Source organism: Thunnus albacares, chromosome 23 (assembly GCF_914725855.1).
Source record: "Thunnus albacares chromosome 23, fThuAlb1.1, whole genome shotgun sequence".
Classification (NCBI taxonomy): domain Eukaryota; kingdom Metazoa; phylum Chordata; class Actinopteri; order Scombriformes; family Scombridae; genus Thunnus; species Thunnus albacares.
The window spans coordinates 18,208,081-18,229,559 of record NC_058128.1 but is presented as its reverse complement, the minus strand read 5'-3'; the positions used below and the strand labels follow the sequence as shown (position 1 = coordinate 18,229,559).

The 21,479-nt window shown below is 40.0% G+C and overlaps 2 protein-coding genes and 1 long non-coding RNA gene across 10 annotated transcripts in view; 1 reads left to right on the top strand and 2 right to left on the bottom strand.

The window, feature by feature from the left end:
* The window catches only part of LOC122974757 (lymphoid-restricted membrane protein), a 40,611-nt gene extending 29,768 nt beyond the window's left edge, over nucleotides 1–10,843 (bottom strand). For 3 of the 7 annotated variants that reach the window (XM_044342666.1, XM_044342672.1, XM_044342673.1), the window contains exons 1-6: nucleotides 5,955–6,610; nucleotides 3,931–4,676; nucleotides 2,784–2,894; nucleotides 1,567–1,747; nucleotides 293–351; nucleotides 104–179 (exon numbers count right to left, since the gene is read on the bottom strand). In XM_044342666.1, the coding sequence (XP_044198601.1) occupies nucleotides 104–179; nucleotides 293–351; nucleotides 1,567–1,747; nucleotides 2,784–2,894; nucleotides 3,931–4,621 (1,118 nt within the window). In that variant the 5' untranslated portion in view covers nucleotides 4,622–4,676; nucleotides 5,955–6,610. Of the gene's footprint in view, nucleotides 1–103; nucleotides 180–292; nucleotides 352–1,566; nucleotides 1,748–2,783; nucleotides 2,895–3,930; nucleotides 4,677–4,765; nucleotides 5,085–5,405; nucleotides 5,934–5,954; nucleotides 6,611–7,897; nucleotides 8,008–10,541 lie in introns of those variants that run through there. The other 4 variants (XM_044342668.1, XM_044342669.1, XM_044342670.1 and 1 more) reach the window with 4 other exon arrangements.
* Nucleotides 6,611–17,003, top strand: bcat1 (branched chain amino-acid transaminase 1, cytosolic). 2 transcript variants are annotated; one of them, XM_044342681.1, is made up of 11 exons: nucleotides 6,611–6,912; nucleotides 7,723–7,770; nucleotides 10,203–10,397; nucleotides 10,545–10,655; nucleotides 10,875–10,994; nucleotides 11,081–11,241; nucleotides 11,655–11,797; nucleotides 12,002–12,087; nucleotides 12,262–12,402; nucleotides 13,720–13,794; nucleotides 16,906–17,003. In XM_044342681.1, exons 1-11 carry the CDS (start codon nucleotides 6,874–6,876, stop codon nucleotides 16,942–16,944), a joined length of 1,158 nt encoding a protein of 385 aa, XP_044198616.1. In that variant the 5' UTR covers nucleotides 6,611–6,873; the 3' UTR covers nucleotides 16,945–17,003. The 2 variants fall into 2 exon arrangements, with proteins under 2 accessions (XP_044198616.1, XP_044198615.1); XM_044342680.1 differs by lacking the exons at nucleotides 6,611–6,912; nucleotides 7,723–7,770 and having other exon boundaries at nucleotides 8,439–10,397.
* Nucleotides 12,174–21,174, bottom strand: LOC122974762. The gene is made up of 3 exons (XR_006400431.1): nucleotides 19,344–21,174; nucleotides 16,879–17,302; nucleotides 12,174–12,373 (listed from the first exon to the last, which is right to left on the bottom strand). It is a non-coding gene; the product is annotated as an uncharacterized LOC122974762 (long non-coding RNA).
* Between the last annotated feature and the right edge of the window lie 305 nt (nucleotides 21,175–21,479).

The following is a 21,479-nucleotide window of genomic DNA, read 5'->3' as shown; positions in this document are numbered from 1 at the left end:
ACATAGACCAAGGGCATGTGTGGGTGGTGATGCTTTAAAGATAGGCATGGTATAGTCTATTCATACAGACATGGACAAACTCTCTAAATCACACACCACTTACAATTCTGCTCTGGATGCCTCCCCTCCAAAGGCTTCTAAGCTTCCTGAGGTCATATTGAGCAGCATGGACCTCTTGGCTACAACACACACAAATAACACAAAATACATTATCAAAGCTCCTGCTGTTATCAAAATTAGATATATGTACAATACAAGGAAATTAATACTAAGTGTTGACATGCGCACTCACCAGACAGGCTGTCTCTGAGTTTGACTGAGTCCTGGGTTATATCATCCGATGGTTCGTCCCTGGGAAACAACAGAAAAATTAAAACACATCAAAATGTGAGGAATAAGTTAGTTTTACTGATCTCTTCCCAAAATGGCAGTCATGCACTACGCCTTTGCTATAGGAGCCTTAAAACTTGTTTGAAATGAAGCACTGATTTGTTGAACTGTTTAATTTTTGGTGCCTGGCACACTGAGCATAAAAAAACAGTCAGCTCTCAGCTCAGTCTGAATCTCATCCTTTACAGCCCAACAGATATACAAACAGACCCTGGCAACACTGCAAAGAGAGCTTGCTGGCTGACGCACAGAAATATCTCATTTGAAAGTTATGTATGTGTATTCAGCCATGTGTATTCATGTGTATATCTATATCTATATATATATATACAGTTACATCCCTTCAACGTATGAAATCTTTAAATTCAAGTACAGCCCACATATCAGAGCATTTTGAAAACCCAAGAACACGATGGTCAAGACGCATCATGTCTCACTGGTTTGTCAAAATTTGACCACTTACATAAGACCGAACATCCTATAGTATCAATATAAATGTTCAATTTTAACCCCAGAATCTGTGTACATATTTAAATAATGTACTGAGAGTATAAGAATCTTCCATCCATGTCTCATCAAACCAGACTACAGATGTCAAACGCACATTCGATATAAACCTGACACAGAGTGCGTTGCAATGACGATACAAAACTACCTCACAGACTAAAGACACGCTGTTAGATGGAAATGTACACCGTGGAAATTATGGGAAAAAGTGCTCACCAGTAATCTCTCATCTGATGCATAACCCGCCTACACACAGTCTACTTGCATAACTCAAACAGAGTATATGAATGGCTCTCTGAAAGGCTAAAAAGGAAGCACAGGGCTGGTGAAGATGGTGCAAGCTGTCCTCGCCTTCTCACATAATGTATAAGAGGTTAAAGACTCCGCAATCACAAATGTGTGGAAGCAAACAGCAAAAATGTGGAGCCAATTTAGCAAATCATCTTGTCATAGTGTGGACCAGGATTAGAAAATTATCTTCAAAAAATTGTCAAAGCCACAAAACATCATATTGAAACCGATGACAGGCAAACAGGAGGTGTCTCTCTTTGACAAAAATGAAACCAGTGACTGCATGTCCTCAAATCTGAAATCTCTACCATTTCAAAAGCTAAACACATGACCTTGCAAACCCTTGTGTATCATGTACATCAGTATTTTGGCTTTTACCCATTGTTACGGCAGTCATCAATCCACTCCTTCATTACGGCGTGGTATGTGTCCAGGTCAATGGAGACGTCTTTGTGTTCTGGGTCCAGCATGTTGCAAAGCTCCTCCAGTCCACTGTCTTCTGAGCTGCGACTGGTGGTGTGCCGCAGGTAGTCCACAATGTGAGACACATACACTTTACCTGGAACACAAAAGCATTAGAGTCACTATAGAAAACATTTTACCTGTTAAGACATAGACTGTGATGTTCAAGACAATTCAGTTTACTGCATTTCGACGCTTGTCAACGCCCCCAGACAAAGGTGGTATATTACGACTTTAGATGTGGGTTTTAGGTGTGGGCAGCAAAAGCAGCAACCATGGTGACAGCGAGAATCACTACTGCAACTTATTTTTTTGCACAGTTGGTTCCATTTCTCAGTGGTGACTTCATTTTTTTTTTTTTTTTTTAAAAAACAACTCTTGAATCTTCACACAGTAGTCTAAACTTTTTTCTTTGCTCTGACACAAAGGGGTTTTCAAAAACTCAAACTCAACCACCAGCAAAGCTCCATGTATTGTACTTGTTATTTTGTACAAACAGTAATTTGCAATATTTCCACAAAAATATTGTGCTGAAATATATTTAAAACCTAAAATGGTTACATATCAAAACAAAAAGTCCCATTTTAAGCTGAAGACCTTCACAATTGCTTTTATTGTACTTTTCAATCTCAATAACATCTATGAAAAAGGGACCATTTTTGGAGCTATATTTACATAAACATAGATCCAAAGAGGACAGAGGTAGAAAGATAGAAATAAAAAAAAACTAGACCTATCACCTAAAGTGCAATCAACAAATGAGACTATGAGCTAGGATGCATTCAGATCCAGAGGTGAAGGGAAAGGAACAGAAGTGGTCATTTTCATAAAAAATCCTCAAAATCCTTCTAACTGCTTTCAAGATTCCACATCTCTGGTGCACAAGATGGTTCCCTCCTTGCAAGCATGAAAAAATGCTGAGAAAACACAGAAGTCTCTGCACAGATGACAAAACTTGAGAGATACTAAGAGAAATGGAAGACAGGCACAAGAGGAAGACAGACAACACTCTTCTACACAGAAGCACACACTAACACAGTATGCTCAATGACAAGTTATAATTCATCATCAGGCGTCTCCGTTCAACTGACATTAGTGACTCTGTGTGTGTGTGTGTGTGTGTGTGTGTGTACCTCGGCGTTGGGTGTCACAGGCATGGAAAATTGTGTCGAGCAGATTCTCCTCACAGATCAGACTGATTTCTGCCATATTCTCCTTCCTATTTTCAGAGGCCAGTGAGTTTCCTGATCATGAACACAAGGCCACAGCAAACACAGTGTGTATTGAGTTGTGTAAAAAAAGAAAAAAAAAGAAAAAAAAGCACATGACACATTTTCCTTCAGGTACTGTACAGTAACAACCGTGACGGTATGATTGGAAAACACACTTATCACTATAAAGTGACGAAAGGACGTTTAGTTTAGTACCACCAATTACTTTTATTTGTAATTAATTAATCTAATTATTATTTTTGATTATTTGATCAATTATTTCACCCATAAAATGACAAAAATAATAAAAGTGATTGCAACAGCCAAACCTTAAGTATTCAATGTACAATGATCTGAAATCAGAAAAAAACAAAGTTTGGCAATCAGGAAGTTAAAATCAGCAAATATTTATTAGTTTAGCTTGATATGTGCCAAAATACTGTCAAAAATATTGTCAAGACTAGAGTCCATGGCTGCATTAACCTGTTGAAGAATCCTGGGCCAAAAATGAGCTGCTGGGCCTCGTGTTTAGCCTCATTCTTCACTCTCTCTAGTAGTTTTTCTATGCTGCAATAATACCTGACCCCTGGTTTAACATGTGGTAATTTGGTTTAACACAAATCAAATTAGGAATATGGAACATGTAAGCACAAAACATATAATATACTATTATAATGATAAACTTATAATAATGATATAATGAAGGTTGTGAAACCATATTTTGACACAAGACAGACTTCTATTTAGCTGTTGCAATCAGATTCCCACTTTTGAAAATCAATCTTGGGCTAAAAAACAGTTTGAAGAAAAAAAGATAAAAGACACTTCAAGACGCAGAACTTCTAGTCTACAACCAGTCTAACTTTTCAACTGCGTCTCACAGTCTTCATCAGATGGAGTTTGCCTCTTGAAACGCCACAGAAATGGAAAAAGCTAGTTAGTGGACCTTGAGTTAAGCCAAAAAAAAAAAAGAACTTCCATGCTAAATCCATTTTATGTTGGTCGTAAGAACCCATCTACATAAACCTGCACATCCCAGCTGGCCAGCAGCCATTCCTCAGTACCTTACCTCCATCTCCCAAAGACAGTCTTTTGACAACCAGAGCAGGGTAGGGCAGCTCATACTCTGTCAAGTTGCCCGTTTCTGCAGAGCAGAAGTTGAGGTTATAGGAGAGGGTGCTGTTACTCGGGGTAAAAGTACGAGAGAGCTGTGGGCTCCTGCTTGGCCTCTCGCTCTCAGGCTGCACCGAATGGGGTCCTCTTGTGAATGTAAAGTAAGGGGAGTCTTTGGACTGGCCTGTGGGCGTCGAACAGTATCTCTGCCATGTCTTAACCTGTCTTAAATCACTTCCATCAGCAACTCTCCTCTCTCCCAGAGTACTAGTGATGGTGTATGTAATGTTAGTTGGTGTGGATGGGTTGCATGCTGGGGTGGATGGGGTGGACAGTGGGACAGAGGGACCAAAGCTGCTCCTCTGGGAAGCTGCAGAGCTCGGCATCCCCATTCCTCTCCCCTTCTCCCTCACCCTCTCCTTCCCACTCTCCCCCTCGTCTCTGTGGAGTGACCCTTTCTTCAGGATGGCTTCCAGGTTGTGTCTGAGGCCACACTGGGGGCTGTCGTAGCTGCTGGAGGAGAGCTTTGGAATCTGGAAAGGTGAATTTGGCTCCCGGTCACCGCGCCACTGAATGGTCTGCAGTTTGCGGCAAATGCTGTCCACGGGGTTGTGGCGACGCGTGGGCTGGGGCGTGTAATAGTCCATGCTGCTGATGGCGAGGCTGCAGTGCTGGCGTCCTGGCTCGAGGAGAGGCTGAAGTCTGGGGAAAGATGAGAAGAAGACATTTAGTTTATTGGCAAGGAAAGTTGGTTAAAATCTGGAGAGAAAATCATTAAAAAAAAAACAAACCATGGTTATTCTGCTGGTAGATGACCAACACTGCATAGAGTAACACCACATCTCATAGCACACAGTGTACTGCATAACTGAGACATTCAGTCTGATCAGGACTGCTTGGACTTACTCCTCCAGTGTTAGAAGCAGAAAAGGAACAGGTAGAGCTAAAGTGTGGAAGCAAAAAAAGAGCCATCTGGGACCAATAAGGAGTACCCTGCTGTGAAAAAACACCAGCTGTGGCATAACACAGGCCACCTAATGCCAAATAGCTATTATGGCTGCAATTATTTTCAGTATTGTTTCATTTGCCAGTGATTTTCTTAATTAATTTATTGTTTTGCCTATAAAATGTCAAACCATTGCCCACAGTGATCCTCAACCCCAAAATATTCAACGTACAATAATATAACATAGAAAAAAAAATCTGAAAAAATATCCACATTTAAAAAGCTGCTACATGCAAATATTTGGCATTTTTCCTTGAAAAGCAAATCCAACGATTAATCGTTTATCAAGATGACTGCTTGTCAACCAACTACACAAAATCAACTAATCATTTACAGTCTGTAATTGTTATTAGTTCCTAGATTCAGTGGCTACCATTACTGAAAAACTGTTCAAGTGATGGGATCTGGAAAAGGACCACAAACACCTTGTCAGGCACTGAATGCTTCACACAGTCCGTTAAGAGGGTTTACTGTATATGCAAAATTAGTCCACAAGGTTTCAGATTTTAAATCTTGGTCCTTAACAGACTATGGAGAAATAAAAGCAAATTATGTCCAAAGCGTCGCCTGCTTAGCCTCCAGGTGTGCTAATTAGCTAATTAATTCTGAAAGTTGACGTTAACTCATTTATTGCTGTGATTGCCTGTAACCTGTAACACCGTTTGAACTTGGATATCACAATTAATTTAATCACAGTAAACATGTAGAATGACATTCAGCTACTCTTAATTAAAAAGTAAGGCAAATAAATTCAAAGGTTTAGATAAAAGATGTACGGCTACCAAAGCCACACTACAGGCACATTTTTTTCACCTATTTTTTTTTTTTCGTCCGCAACTCAAGCGGCAATATGTCCATGCAAAAGAATCAGACATGCACCTGACCAAGTCTAAAAAACCCTCCTTTTCTGTTACTCTCTCAGCCCTGATTTAATGATTGTCGAATGATGTTTATGGGATAGATACTGTCGTTACCTTGTACAGCTTGGATGAGTATATAGTCCGCAACGAAATGTTTGACAAACTGTCCAGGGGCACGCGCTGAGAGCACGCGCAGCAGGTAGTTTGAAGCAAAGCGCTCGAGACAGAAAGAGTTAAAACCACTGTGGGTGTTCAGACTCTAACAACGAGCCCGCACCCCCACCCTGTGGCCTGCAGAGGACACAACACCCGATATAACAGGCTGGACGACTTCAAATCTATGATGCTGCTGAGTTTTAAAAGTTTAGTAAAGTAAAGGAGAAAAAAAGGTTAAAAAATATATTGTTACGTCAGTTTCTCCATAGTCCGTCACCCTTTTAGTGTCGCACCTTTAACCAACCACACTCACAGAGACAACGCCCATGTAAATACTTCAGTGATAATTGATATTTTTTTTATATATAAAAGTACAACAAACTATAATAAATAAAAAAAACTATACAGGGGTAGTGATGACGTCCTTTATAGACTAGCGGTGGTTCTCAAACTTTTTCACGTCACGTCATAAACTGGCACAAATTAGACAAATTAGACCCCCATTTGATAAGAATTTTTCCCAGGGTCTCCCATCTGTTAAGATTTTTGCTTTTAGATGTTTTATTACAGAAAGTGTATGAAACCCATGACCAAAAAAGTCATACATTATGCCATTGTGTTACTTATGATTGGAATTGTAGTGAAAATAAATGATTCTCCTTTTTTCTGGGGACCCCCTGGAACTCCCTCAAGGACCCGTGGGGGTCCCTAGACCGCACTTTGAGAGCCACTGCTTTATAGCACTGTAGTGTCACCGTGTCCACTTGCATGTTTGTCTGGTGCCATTGCAACACAATGGGACTGGTTTCAACCTGAGCAATTAGTAAGCGGTTTAGCTGAAGGAACCTGAAGGTGCACGGCGGCTTTGATTTTCATCATGGCGACCTTTCAGTCAGACGTCTCTCCTGCTCTGAAGGTAATGTGTGTCTTATTCTACAACAAGACTGTTGTGGGTATAAATATTGGTGACGCAGGTTGTGCTTTAATCTGCTAGGTACAGTAGTTGAAATGAACATGTAGGAATTTATATATTAAAACAGCCAAATTATGTTGTTTTTTTTTCACAGAAGTCCTATATGGACAATATGTGACTCTTGTGCTATATGTTACGCCATTTATGGTTGTAAGGACCACTGATGTACAGTAACTGAGTCAAAAGGCCTATTTCTGATCACATCTATATTTAAAAAGATGCTTAAATTTGATAAAGTATACTTCAATAAAGTATACAGTGCAGTGTGGCTTCCAGTGTACATAGTGATGGTGATTTTATATCAAAGCGCTATTATGATACAATAATTAATCAAAAATATTTTATACATAAAGAACCCTGAGCCAATTTGGGTTTGGAAGTTTATATGAATGTTTTGCCTCAGAAAAACGCCAAAAAGTAGAGTAGCAAAGACACTCCATAGGGTCTCTACTGCAATTTTATGGTTTCTTTTATTTGTTTTGTTTGTTTGTTTCTTTTTAAATAGGAATAAATTTGCAGTATGCACCTCAAGGATAATTGTTAAGCGTGAAAAAGAAATCTAGTTTATTGCCCACCCTGACAATAGCAAGAAATGAATGGAAATAAATCCTCATTCTAAATGCAATGCAACATGTTATTAGTAAATATTTGTAATTTTTTTTTTTTTTTTTTTTTTTTTTGCATAATGAAGTGACAATGCACATTTGAAATCTACTGTTATTATTACTGTAACATTGTCCAAATTGTCTTCAGGGAAGCAGCGCCACCCCAATGGCTGACAACAGCATTCCAAGCTTCAAGGTACTGAAACAAGTTATTCTAATGAGTTGTGGTTATTGATCTGTAGAATGGATGGGATGCAAAGCCTCAGTGGTTCAGGCCCACTGTCTAAATGCCATTCTTCCTTTGATGATTTAACAGCACCTACCCTCAGTAGCTGCTCCAGCTGCAGCATCTTGATGATTCCTTGGCTTCCTGACACTTAAAAATCCCCCCTATTGCTCCAGATAGAAGATATTCCAGCCCTGTTTCTTGTCCTCATGTTGCCAAGAGCAGAACCGAAAGCCCCTGAGAGCCACAGTCATTCGCCAGTGTTGTTATTGTAACAACAAACACATGGAAGACATATCCAACAGAAATCCCAGCGCTTGATTAAATCCACTTGACCTCACCAAGCCTTTTCTAAGACTTTTGATTTAGCTCTCATCTTCCCTTCAACCGGAATAATTTCCATGTCGTTGCCATTTTCGTGGTTTTTAGGGGCGAAGGATGGACACCACCAGTGTCCGCTCCTGTGCTCGACCTCCTCTTCCTCCTGGCTGCTCAGCAGAATCCACTTTCCCAGCTCACGCTAAGTAGCTGGAGCTTTGCTTGTTTTCTGACCCTGAACACCTGAGCAGTAGACAGCAGGCTCAGGTAGAGATTAGGGTGGATATATGCAGACACACTCACTGACACAGACACACACACACAAAGGTGAAAGCTGGCTTTGGTTTGGAGAGATGTGTGCTAACTTTTGCTTCCATTGAAAGAAATGAAAATTTGAAGTGAGTCAATGAAGTCTGGTTTGTCCCGTTAGATTCTTTGATATATGTGATGGACTTTATCAATCAACTCACTAAAGATCATGGTAAAGCCTGTCATCTGAGACAGACTTGGCAAATATTTGAAAGGCCCTTGTCTTGCTGTGTGAGTGCTTGCTACAAAAGCCCTGTGCTTCTTCTCTCCTCCCTACACTGCTCTCCTACACACTGGAAGATGGTTGGATACACAGCACATTCATATTTATAGCCACTTAATCCCAGCCAAACACTGGCTGGACTGTGTGTGTGTGAACTGAGGGATGCAGGTGACAGTGAAGAGGGATTATGGCGCATTCTAAGGACATAGATAGTGCTCTTTCACTATTTAAAGACTGCCAGGCCCACTCTGTTATTTTTTGAAGTGCCAAAAGATGACATAGAAGCAAATATTCCTGGCTCTTTTGCAGGGGAAAATATAGATTAACAGTTGGAGAGCAGACTAACTTCTAAAAAGGAAAATGAACGACCATTAAAAAACTACCTGCAAGAAAAAAAATAAAACACTGTAGGAAAAAACACAGTAATTTAAACACATGCATACAGTGTTGTGCTGTGGCTGCACACCATTTTGTAATCCAGGATTATGGTGCAAGCAACCTTCTGCACCAGGAGGGAGGAGATAAAGATAATCCCAGCCAATTGGAACAGATCATTTACTGAATGGCAGGGCCAGAAAGTGTCTCTTTAAAAGAAGGAGCACATTATTCAGTCTTGCAGAACAGCAGGAAAGGACAGCAATGACTTTTTCTCACAGTTTGAAGAAGAAGAATATGACTCTTATTTCTCCATCTATGGGCACATAACCCTGACTTTGACCATTAAATGGGCTAAATGAGAAAAAGAGCTTCCTGCAGATATAGATAAATACCATACTGTTGTTGACTATGATTCATTCCTATATGTCCACAGTGTCATAGATGCTGCAGTGTCACTGTCTTGGTGTCTTATGACAATCTTTGAATTAACCTGTCACACTGACAATGTTGTAGTAACCCCTGCTGGGCAAACACGTATATAGGTAAACAATTGGAATGATTGGTGGCATGAAGACAGTGTCATTTGAGATATTAATATGAAAAAAAAAAATCTTCAATGAGTTTAAAAAAAAAAAAGTGTACATTTTCAATTCTGAGTGATGTTTCTATGTATTTCCAGAATGGAGAACTCAGGGTTCAACCTAAAAATGACACCTTTTCCTTCAAAATTATGAGGCAGGTTTAAGTTATTGCTAGTTTTCTTTAACACATTTGTTCAACTTTGACAGACACTATGAAGTTTGAATTTATATATAATATAATGTGTTTCTTCTCTGACAAGTAGATACAATCATATATCAGTAATGTTATACACATTAAGAAGTGAGGACTGCAAATTAAGCCACAGCATGTAGACAATATGCCTGACATGGTGGAGACATGTGGAGACAAAACAAGAGTAAATTGAGGAATGTTGAGGAGGAAGATAACACAAGACCTCTGGAAGCTAATAAGGGGCACTTTTTCTTTCTTTTACAAGTAATTAGTTGGTGAAATATGAGCATAATAATCCCTAAATTAAAAAATGATACAGGCTTCATTATTGCATAAAACACTCAGACTCAGTCTGAATTGTCACTATTTCCTCTCCTGTTGTCTTCTGTATTTGCACCAGGCAAGTGACCTGGTGATCCAGCTGTCCTCCACTCTGAAGGCCAAATCGGAGGTGTTTGCCTTCGGGACGGTCTTCACTGACCACATGCTGACCATAGAGTGGAGTGCAACTGAGGGTTGGCAGGCTCCATTCATCAAGCCATTTGGGAACCTGTCACTTAATCCGGCCTGTTCGTCACTACACTATGGCATACAGGTACAATGAAGGATTCAAACTTTAGCCTTACTTTTTATACCTTTCCTTTGCTAAAATGTAGTTAGTTTTTTACTATGTGATTCAAAAATAGCGCTTCATATGACTCCTCAAAGATATAACCTTCTTCTTCTCTTCTCTTCTCACCAGCTGTTTGAAGGGTTGAAGGCGTACCGCGGGGATGACAACAGACTGCGTCTCTTCAGACCGATGCTCAACATGAACCGCATGGCCAACTCTGCCAAGAGAGCTTGTCTACCTGTAAGATGGATGTGAAGAAAGAAGTTTGACAGAAGAATGAATGAATGGATGGATTGATGAAAGGATAGGTGACAGTGATGAAGGAAATACTGTTTTTGCCATCAAACTGCAACTTAAGCCACAATTTCAACTCTCTCCTCTGATATTTCATCTAAGTGCCTCCCATCATTCTTTTCTTGTCTTCTCCCCACACTTTCTCTCCCTCTCTCCCTCCTCCAGGCCTTTGATCAGTCAGAGTTGCTGGAGTGCATCAGGAGACTTGTAGAGATTGACCAGGACTGGGTTCCTCAGTCAGACTCAGCCAGTGTGTACATCAGACCGACATTTATCAGCACTGAGGTAAGGTGGATCTATAGTGGTTCTGCTCTGCTTTTTGGTCTTGGAACTGCAATTGAATTTGTGCGTCTTTGTGTGTCCCATTGTAGCCATCTCTGGGTGTAAAGAAGCCTGCTCGTGCCTTGCTGTATGTGATCTTGTGTCAAGTGGGCGCTTACTTCAACACCGATGCAAAGGGCCTCTCCTTGTGGGCCGACCCAAAGTACACGCGGGCCTGGAAAGGAGGAACTGGAGACTGCAAAATGGGAGGGTGGGTAGGCACATAATATATGCATGTTTTAGTTTTTATTCACTGATAATGCAGTCAACTCCAATATGATCATCTAGCTGGTGAGAACAAGTGCAGAAAAATCTTTAGGACTACACTCGTCAAATTTTGGTTTGATTCATTATTGAAGATAAATTACAGTTTGTTCTAGTTTAGTATCTAGTATCTGGAATCTAATCCAATAATTCTCAGTTAGGATTCTTTAAAGAAAAGCCTTCATATCCTGTCAAAGTCTCTGCTGGAAACTGTCACTTAAAAAAATAAAGTGCATCCTGCTTTTTTGGGACAGGAGATAAAATAATGTCTCTCACTTCACTGTACAGTAGTTGCATGCAGTGTTGTAGACAGTAAAGTAGCTAAAGTCATATTTCAATTGTTGCTTTGAATTGCTGCAGGAACTACGGATGCTCTCTGTTTGCCCAGTATGAAGCAGTGGATTATGGGTGTCAGCAGGTGCTGTGGCTGTATGGAGAGGATCACCAGATCACTGAGGCAGGAACCATGAACATCTTCCTGTACTGGATCAATGAGGATGGAGGTTAGTCACACTTGGCTGACCACAGGCTGTTATGTAGGGTATTGTAAAGTGATTTTTTTGTTTTTAATAAGTAGGATGCTTTGGATATTAAACAAATGTGACCTCTACTGGCAGGACATCTTCATTACAACTTCAGGGCACACAGCATCTTTTTTCTATTTGCCTCAAAAACTTTTGATTTGAATTTTTGTTCCTGTTTTTTAGAGGAGGAGCTTGCAACACCACCTCTTGATGGCATCATCCTCCCAGGTGTTACCCGGAGGAGCATCCTGGAACTAACCAGGAAATGGGTGAGAAAGACAAACACACCACTTTCTGAGCAGTCATTTTTCTTTGCCTCTGATGTTCAAAACTAAAACTCTTATTATGTTTCCCGTCATATATTAATGCAAATGACATAAACATTAAAGGTCAACATGCAAGGATACATTTCCTCTGATCCGTCTGCCCTCTTCTTCTCCCAGGGTGAATTCAAGGTGACGGAGCGTTACCTGACCATGAGCCAGCTGTGCTGCGCTCTGAAGCAGCAGCGGGTCAAAGAGATGTTTGGCTCCGGCACTGCCTGCATGGTCTGCCCTATTGGACACATTGTGTATCAGGGAGAGGTAAGACAGAGGAGCATACAAACATATTCTGTATGTATCACTGATATTCACTAATATAAATCAAAGTCAGTTACATTTAATTATATATTAATTTATATGAAAATAACCAACAACTATTTTGGGCTTTCAAGAATGGCATACTTTTGTTGAGCTACCAAGTGCTCCTCAAATTTAGAGAAACAATAAAAACCGACTCATGGTTGCAGGCATTTCCTCTCTATAATTCCAGCTGACTTATCTTAAACCTTCTTAAGATGCTGTGACTCAACAAATACAGTAATTGGTGAAAATATCTGTCCTCAAACTCTTTTTTGTACCCTGAAAATGATCACAGCCAATAATAATAATAATAATATACATTTATACTTGAAGACATCTTATCTCTCCCTTTTCTTGTAATAACTTGAGTGGAGAATCCCTTTTTTTACACCATAAAAAAGTTAAATGAAGTTATTATAACCAAGGCTCAGGAACAAGACCACGCCTCGCTCTCTCTCACTAACTCAATCACCTGTGCGTGTCTAACCCCTTTCTCTTTCGTTACTCTCGGTTCACAACACCCTCCCCCCAAAACCTCGTTCTTTTCCTCTCTCCCCTTTCAGTGGGTGGCATGGTGGCTCAGTGGTTAGCACTGTTGCCTCACAGAAAGAAGGTCCTATGTTCAAATTCTGGCTGTCCCAGGTTCTTTCTGTGAAACCACAGGGGGATGATGAAGTAGAAAGCTCACCCAGATGCGCCCCCACCCTGAGTCTCGACCCCGGGGTTCCTAGATGCTCCAGCCACATCATGACTCCATTCAGCGTCCATTCATTCCCATGCAATTGACCCCCTTTATCCCTCCCCTTGATGCCAATCATACTATAGTACAAGACCTCAACCTATCTCCGGCTCCTGTTCATCTCCCAGCAATCAACCCCCTTCATCCCACCGTTCATGACCCTGATCCAATTTTTCCTGAATCTTGTCACCAATCCAAATAAACAAGTTTTTATATTGTACAAATGGTGTGGTCTTTGTTCATGAACTTAATATATGAGTAGTAAATTTTAATTACTTTACAGTAAGCACTTACATGTAAAATAGTTTTAAACTTTTATATGGTTAGTGCTTTGATGAATGTGGCTCATGGTCTCTTGTGACCACATGGACTGTTTTTATCTTTAGCAGGATGTCAGAACCCTGTGGCTTCCTATTTTAATATCATTATATGTTTATTTAATATTCACCATGTTCTCATCTTTTTTTTTAATGTAACAAGTAGATTCACAGAGCTGATTGTGTTAATAAAACTGTATGTGTTTTTGTGTGTTTTTCTAGAACTTGCACATACCCTGTCAGGAAGAAAATTCACAGCTGGCTTCACGGATAGCAAAGGAACTCACAGATATACAGGTTGATGGATGCACACACACACACACACATACATACACACACACACACACACACGCACACACACACACACACACACACCACAGATGTTTCCCTTCGCTCAGTAACAGCTGGTTGAACGTCTGTGTTCTTTACACTCCTGTCACCCTGAGGATTGTGTTTTCATGTAGTAATGGGTAGCTTTGAATAAAGCCTTAAATGTGGTTGTAGATTTTGGAAGGAGAGCATCCTAAAACATAAAAGCCTGGAACATTGGAAACTAAGTCTTATTAGGTCTCCCAATCTGAAATATACGGATATCATAAAGAGAAATAGATACAAATGCTCTCACTGACTCACTTCCCTGGAAATATGGTTGATCAAATGCAAGGCCTAACAAAAACAAATATTCCCTCCAAATATGAACTTATCTTGCATCTCCATAATTGCACTGCAGGAATGTTATCTCACTGGTTATTATGTAACGCAGTAAGATAAAATTACTGTTTTTTGAACAAACCCTATCGGCCCTTATTCATTGCACACCCGCTGCATGTATTATCTTGCCTGTAAGTACATTATAAGTGAAATATCTTTTTAGGTAATGAGCAATGATTTGCTAATATTGCACATTGCCTACAAACATGCGACATCTACTGTTGACACAGAACTGCAGGTTTAAACAGATCCATAATGTTCTTCGCTGGAGGCTTGATTGGTGTTAATGAGTGTGTTATGTATCGCTGACTGTGTTACTGTGTTGTGTAATGAGTCTATTCGTAGTATGGGTATGGAATAAGAATGGAATGTGATCCAGCCCGTACATTTTGGCAAAAGCCTTCACCAGAGTGTAAAGATAAGATATGACATGACACAAATGAAATAAGAAGGTGTGTGGCTACAGAAATCACACAGGAGGTCAATGAAAAAGCATTACAAGAACCTACCTAATGTACTGTAGATTGACTGTCACCATAGTGGAATATGACAATGTAACAGACTGACGTGATGTTATACTCACTAGACAACAGAAACCAAATTTCTAATCTAACCACATACTCGATACCTTTTTCCATTTTTCTTTATGTCACCATCTAATCATCATCTAAAACTAAAGGGTACCTTTTAGGATACCTTGCAGATTCCTGTTGACCAGAGGTTCATTTCATGAACGAATGAATGTATAACTCCAAACTGATGTGACAGTACTGACCAAATCAGTAACTTTATTTAGCCATGCTAACATCGAGGCTCTATGGATGTCTATGTGAAGGTCGGTCTGTTGGTCTACCACTTGGATCCAGACTGACATACCTCAACTATTGGATCGATTGCCATGAAATTTGGTACACACACGTTCACGTTCCCCATATAATGAATTCTAATGATTCTAATGATCACTTCACTTCCAAATACCTGCAAAACTAATGACATTCCCTCCAGCCTCAGATGTTTAGTGCTAATTTAAAAAAAAAAAAAGAGCCACTCTCACAGCCACTAGCGTCACTGTGGACTCTCTATGTAGCACTGATGCACTTGAGCTCCCCTCACTGGTGACCAAAAGCACTATTGTCTGCTAAGCTGTGATATACAATGTATCACTTCCTCGGTTAAAAGCTTACTGATTGCAGAGTTTTTAGGTGAACAGAAGAAAGTCAAGAGGTAACGCCTTAACATGAAGCAATACGAATGGTGATTGTTAGGCTTAAAAACAATGAATTAAGTACATACAGTCAGTGACTACAAATCTTTGAGCTAAACTGAGCAACATTATACTGTATATGATGCCACCTCTAGGTGACCTCTGTGCTCGACCTTACCGGTATGTTCCTGTGGTTTACCAGTGTCTCACAAATACTCCTGTCTAGAGCAGAATCAGAGGTCGCTGCATCCTGGCTTGATTGTTTAAGAGTCTTGGATTTGCATTGAAAACTTTGAGAGCTACAGGCTTTCTTTGAAACCATATGAGCAGATAGTGGCCTCTGGGTCTCCTAAACGTCCTTTAAACACTGATTAGTTGATGTGGCTTATCTCTCCAATTGAAATCTTTTCTTTTGCTTTGTCTTTCTCTTTCTCTCTTTACTTGTCTTGTGCTGCATCTGTGTTTGTTTTTTGTCATTCTGGTCAGTCACGGGCAGGAGATTAGCATATCTGCTCTCTCCATCATCCAGGCCTTGTGTGCATATGTGATGTGTGTACCGTTTGTGCATGTTATGAATGTGTTGACCACTTCATCCCGTACGATAACATCTTCCTTCGTCGACAGTGCTTCAGAGAGACAGCGGAAGACAGAGACAGTTGCCGGCCTAATGGTTGAGCGCGGAGAGTTGGAGATAGGAGCAAGACAAACTCCTGAATTCTCTCTCTCATTAAGCTCGCTGTAATTGCACAAACCCAATTATTGCCTCAGCCGTTTGTGATCTTCAAAGCCAAGATGCTGCAAATGAAGCCTCGAACAAGTGGGAGAGGAGGAGGAGGAAGAAGATTTGGTGGAGGGGGGGAAGGAATGGGCGGCTGCGAAGCTTAATGAACAATAAAATCGACAAAACGCTGGAAAACGCTGCACTCCTTCCGCAGTGCAGTTAAATCTGTTGACATTTCATTTGGAGGGAAGCAGTACAGTGTTATCCCCCCCACACACACTCGTCCTCCCGCCCCTCTTGAAGACAACATTGTGCAACAAACAAACGAGTGGTCTGAGGCAGCAGATGAAAGATGGGTTTACTAAGTCGCCCTGCTGTTCCTCTTTCAAGTTAATTAGAAATCACATTCTTTTGTTTCCCCTTCGCAGGCGTTTATTTACTTCCTCACTTCGACCATTAGAACAAATTTGCAACATGAGACACAAATAATTGGATTTGTCTCCGCGGCTGTCATGGATTGGGGAACATTTTGTTTTGATTTTTATTATAGTCCCTTTTCTCTGTTGTGTTGTGTTCTGTTGGGGGCTGAGTTTGCAGATTTGCTTACGGATATTTGATTTCATTTTTGTGATTTGAGTTCTGCTCGCAATTAAGCGGTGGCGGGCGAGAGAAGTTTAGTGCTAAGTGACATGAGATTTCTTTTTTTACTACTTGGGACACAGCGGATCAGAGATTCGCTTGTAACCTTTTGATGACCTTTGTTCTCTTACAGTACGGCCGTACATCCAGCGACTGGACTTTCCTGGTGTAGCAGACATGAAGAAGCCTGGAAAACATACACACACAATGATAAGTGTTTACAGAGAGACATACCATAATGTAATAACAAAGACCTATGCAAACATGTATGTGCAATATTTTTAGTCTAACTGCAATATGCTGTAGAGCCAAAGTTGAAGCCAAAATGGCTCTGCGGCAAGTGTGTTGTAGCACTTTACCTCCTTTTAAACTTAAATTAAAGGCAAATACACAACTGTCCAAAATAATTAACAAAAGTAGGCTAATGTCTAATGCAATAATGCATAATAACTTACAGTGTTCCTGCCACCATGACTTGTTCTGCTACTTCTCATCTCCTTTTCTAACCAACATCCAGGATTCAGCTGTGGCTTTGATAAAGCATGAAAAGAGAAAAAAATATGTCAGATAGCACAGTTGCAAAGGATTTCATATCACTTGTGTAAGAGTTACGAAGCAGCTATAGGGGGAATTTAACTCATGTGTAGTATGGCATGAAAACATGAATTTAAAATCATGTGGTCTAAAAGTTTTACAGTAAACTACAGTTAAGTAAAGAGCTATAAATCCAGATTTACTGAGTGTTTTGGGGGTGAAATTTCAATTTTCAGTTTGTACTATGATATATCATATCATATATGATAGTCTTTTCAGCTTCACTTAAACCTGTGTTTCAGAGTTCATGCTAATGTCTCAAAAAGTTTGAAGGTTGTGTTATAAACAGAATATTCTTTTAAAACTCTATAGCCAGGGAATTGTAACCATTACCTTTAGGTAAGAACATCAAACAAATGTGGTGGAAATCCATAGGTAATACACTGTATATTACCATACTTAAAGTACAGTTGTTCCATTACTGCAGTATCTCACGGGGCTTGTTATTAGGTCAGTAGTGCTGGACAAATAAAATTCAATAGTCTGTGAAATGGCCCAAAGCTTGTGGGGGTTTTGTCAGTGTTCTGTCAGTTTTACAGACCACTTACTCGTCTCTTGCTGTAAATATACTGTAGCACAAGAAATGTTCAGCTGACCATTGCACATTTTTACTATATTTAAAAGGCTGACCCAAGTACCTCCTTATACAGTGATACCTTACTGTGATCATTATGTAGTGTCTTATTTCTTGCAGTTAAACCTGGATTCATTTATTTTTTGTCCACTTGGGGCAGTGTAACAAGCTATACAAAACTCTGACATATTATCACCATACAGAGTTGATTTGACAGTCACCTATTTACACACCCAGCCAGACGGAGCAACAACAGCAGTCATTTAGAGCCTTGGCTCTGGATACCCAGTGATAGTTAGTCCAATATTCACTCTACTTTCAGCTCTGTTTTGGTCTTCACCACCTCCTGAGGGAAATATCTCGCTCTTTAGTTGCTAAATGCTCCAATATCACCAGCTAGTTGCTAACTTTGTCTTTTGTTTGGTGCTGGACAGTGGATTTATCAGAACTTTTTCACTGAAAACAGTTGCTTGTTGTGTTAGGCAGGGTCAGTGTTGAGAGTGGTGAGGGTGACCCAAAACTGTAAAGTTGTGGGCCAGAAAACCAAAACAATGAGCTGCAAGACACTAAGGCTTTATAGAGCTGAGGGCAACTGCTGAGTGGGGTGATAATTATCTCAGGGTTCATCACTAGTGACCCCTTTCACATTACACATAGTAATTTGATCCATTGTTAATATAAAAATATTGATTATAGCAGCTTTAAACTACTATATTAAAGATTTAAGTATAATAACACATTTTACCTAACATAGGTATGTGGTTTTACAAAATAATGGAATGAACAAATGTTACCTCTATGTGTCAGTTTGTTCCAATAAATAAATGTATATAAAATAGTTAGTTGTGTGTTTCATTGTTCATAATATAGTATTTTAATAATATTCATAATATTTTAGTTTTCCTTGATATGGTACTTAAGGAGATGTGGAGAAAGTATAGAAAGCATAATATGTGAAGAGAGTGTTCCCTCACACATCCCACCTCTGTATCTTTTATTATATGGAGGATGTTTCAGTCAAAAGAGCTATTTTGTTCCTTATTTTCATTAAAAATATTCATGGCTATCTGGATAAATAAGTCAATAAATAAGAAAATAAATAACTAGATAGCAACTAGTAACTATACTAGCAAGAAGGCTGAAGAGTAAAAAAATGGTAAATAGGTTCGCTAACTGAAGCCCATTTCCTCTGCTGTTAAAATTAGGCGGTGGTGTTGATTTCAATTAGATTGACTGATATAGTGGGGGTTTTTTAAATTCTTTTTGAAAATATTCAGGTTTAGAAATAATCATTGTTAAATGTTGTTAAACATCTGGGTAGACATTTTAAAAAACAATCAACAACATGACCTGACATTATGACACCAGTGTCTGGTTTGTCTTCAGTGTCTTAATTTCCACACCTTGAAGCTCGCATTAGCAGAGGAGGTCCCTAAACCCGTGTCAATGTCAGAGAGTGGTGTTGGGTGATCTGGGGTGTTCCAGCGATGGTGTGGGGAGTAGAAGTAGAGTGGACTCCTGGACTGGATGAGGAAGCCTGGGATCCTCTCAGGAGTCAGAGCCAGGCTCTGCAGAGACGCTTCATCAATCCTTAATGATGCTGTGGAGTGCAAGTGTTCTCCTGCCACCATATACACACACACACACACGCACGCACACACAGAAACACACACACACATAGAGAACCTGGAACAGAACCAAAGCCATCAGCATAATGGAGTCATAACAGAAAGCCATCAAACCTGAGAGCACTTGGCTGTTTGGCTCTGCACACATGCGTACACACACGCATGCACGCAAAAATGTTCACATGTGTACACACTCTAGTGACATAATTGATGATACACTTTACAGGTTTAAAATGAAAACTCAGGAGATAAGTTTTGTCCACTATTAAATTCACACCTTTTTAACTGGGATCTCGTATGTATGTCCGCATCTGTCTGTGCAATGTATTCACATATGTGGGTATGTGTGTTTATATGTGTGTGTGTGTGTGTGTATATGTGTGTGCCCAGTGGCGTGCTGGATGATTTTTGGCTCTTTGTGAAGACAGCTCATTTTGGCGGCAGCTCCTTCCTTGTGTGCAGTGGCACAGCTGGTGTAAAGCCCAGTGAGTGTGCACGAACACACACACACAGACACACACACACACATACACATACTTCAAAATGCCAAACACCATCTAGCCGGCTTAATCTAGGCCACTGGTGAAATAACCACAGCACGTATCTCAGTGTCTTATCCTCTAGTGTGGATTCCTTTTCTTGCCTTTCCTTTCTTCACAGTTAAACACTTTGTTCAATAATGATTAGCTATAAATTAGTTTCTCAAGCTACATTCCATTACTCGTCCACAGGGATCACTAAAATTACATCTAATCTAATCTAAATTACATCTGGACAGGTGCAGACACGTTGCGTTTAAAGGCATGGTGCCTTTAGTCAGAAACCACTTCAGGAAAACTAAACATCATATTCAAGCTGTTATTTCACTGATATTTACTTTGAGATGACAAATGTTGATTGGAGATTCGCTTGTCCACCCAGAGAGCTGACATGCCTCTGAGGTAACAGTTCATAACTACAGTATGTAACAGTGTTTGAGTATGAAGAGATGGAAACACTAGCTAGGTGCTGATTTAACACACTCGGAGTTACATTAAGATCTGCAGCCTGAACAGCTGAGACTCTAAACTTTCTAAGGAAAATGCAAATGTTTTGAGGGTGTAGTTACACTATGATGTTATATTGTACTATATTACATTACCAGTACCATTTAAATGGGTTTTATCAATTCTTCTCTGATACAGTGTCTGCCAAAACTTCACATCGCATTGGGCTGCACAGTTGCATACTCTGGTAAGTCACTGTATGCAGGCCTACAAACATTTTTGCAAAGGAATAAACAAAAGCATGAAACTGCTCATAAAATCTGACAATTACATGACAGTTAATATATATAAAACAGTCTTTCCACCATATTCCTGATGGTCCTGCATTATAAAATGATGGGCTTCATGTTTACCAGTTTCACATTTCTGTTTTATTTGTGTTGTTTTTTTGTCATCCAGACATTTAACTTGTTTTACACCAGGCACCCTGCTCCAAACCTACATCTATCAATTCTATTAACTCTGCTTCATTGGCATTAAGCACAATTAGGTGTTGTATATGTTGCCAATGTATCTCTCTCCTTTTCTCTCGGCTCATAGTTTTTTTCCCTCCAGCTCCTTCATCTCTTTTATACACTTTTTCTCCTTCCATCCCTGCCTCCCTCCGTCCCACCCTCCTTTCCTCCGTCCTTCACAGAAACCAGGGACCCCAGCAGGCCGCTCCCATTCAGCCTGAAGATGCTGATGATGTTTTAATTGTCACTTCTTGTTAAGGCGGCCGTGACATTCACGCAGGGACAGAGGGGAGGCGGTTGGCGTTATCAGAGGAAATGGAGAGAAAGGGAAAAGGGAGAGAGAGAGAAGGATAGAGAGAGAGAGAGAGAGAGAGATGGCACCCATTCAGCTACTAAGAGTGGTATTTGGC

What these genes read in the sequence shown, in the direction of transcription:
- bcat1 (XM_044342680.1), top strand. Translation starts at nt 10,113, where the DNA reads ATGATACAGGCTTCATTATTGCATAAAACACTCAGACTCAGTCTGAAT. An exon ending in CTGGATCAATGAGGATGGAG is followed by an intron (nt 11,798 to 12,001) that starts GTTAGTCACACT and finishes CCTGTTTTTTAG; the next exon opens with AGGAGGAGCTTGCAACACCA. An exon ending in TGGAACTAACCAGGAAATGG is followed by an intron (nt 12,088 to 12,261) that starts GTGAGAAAGACA and finishes TTCTTCTCCCAG; the next exon opens with GGTGAATTCAAGGTGACGGA.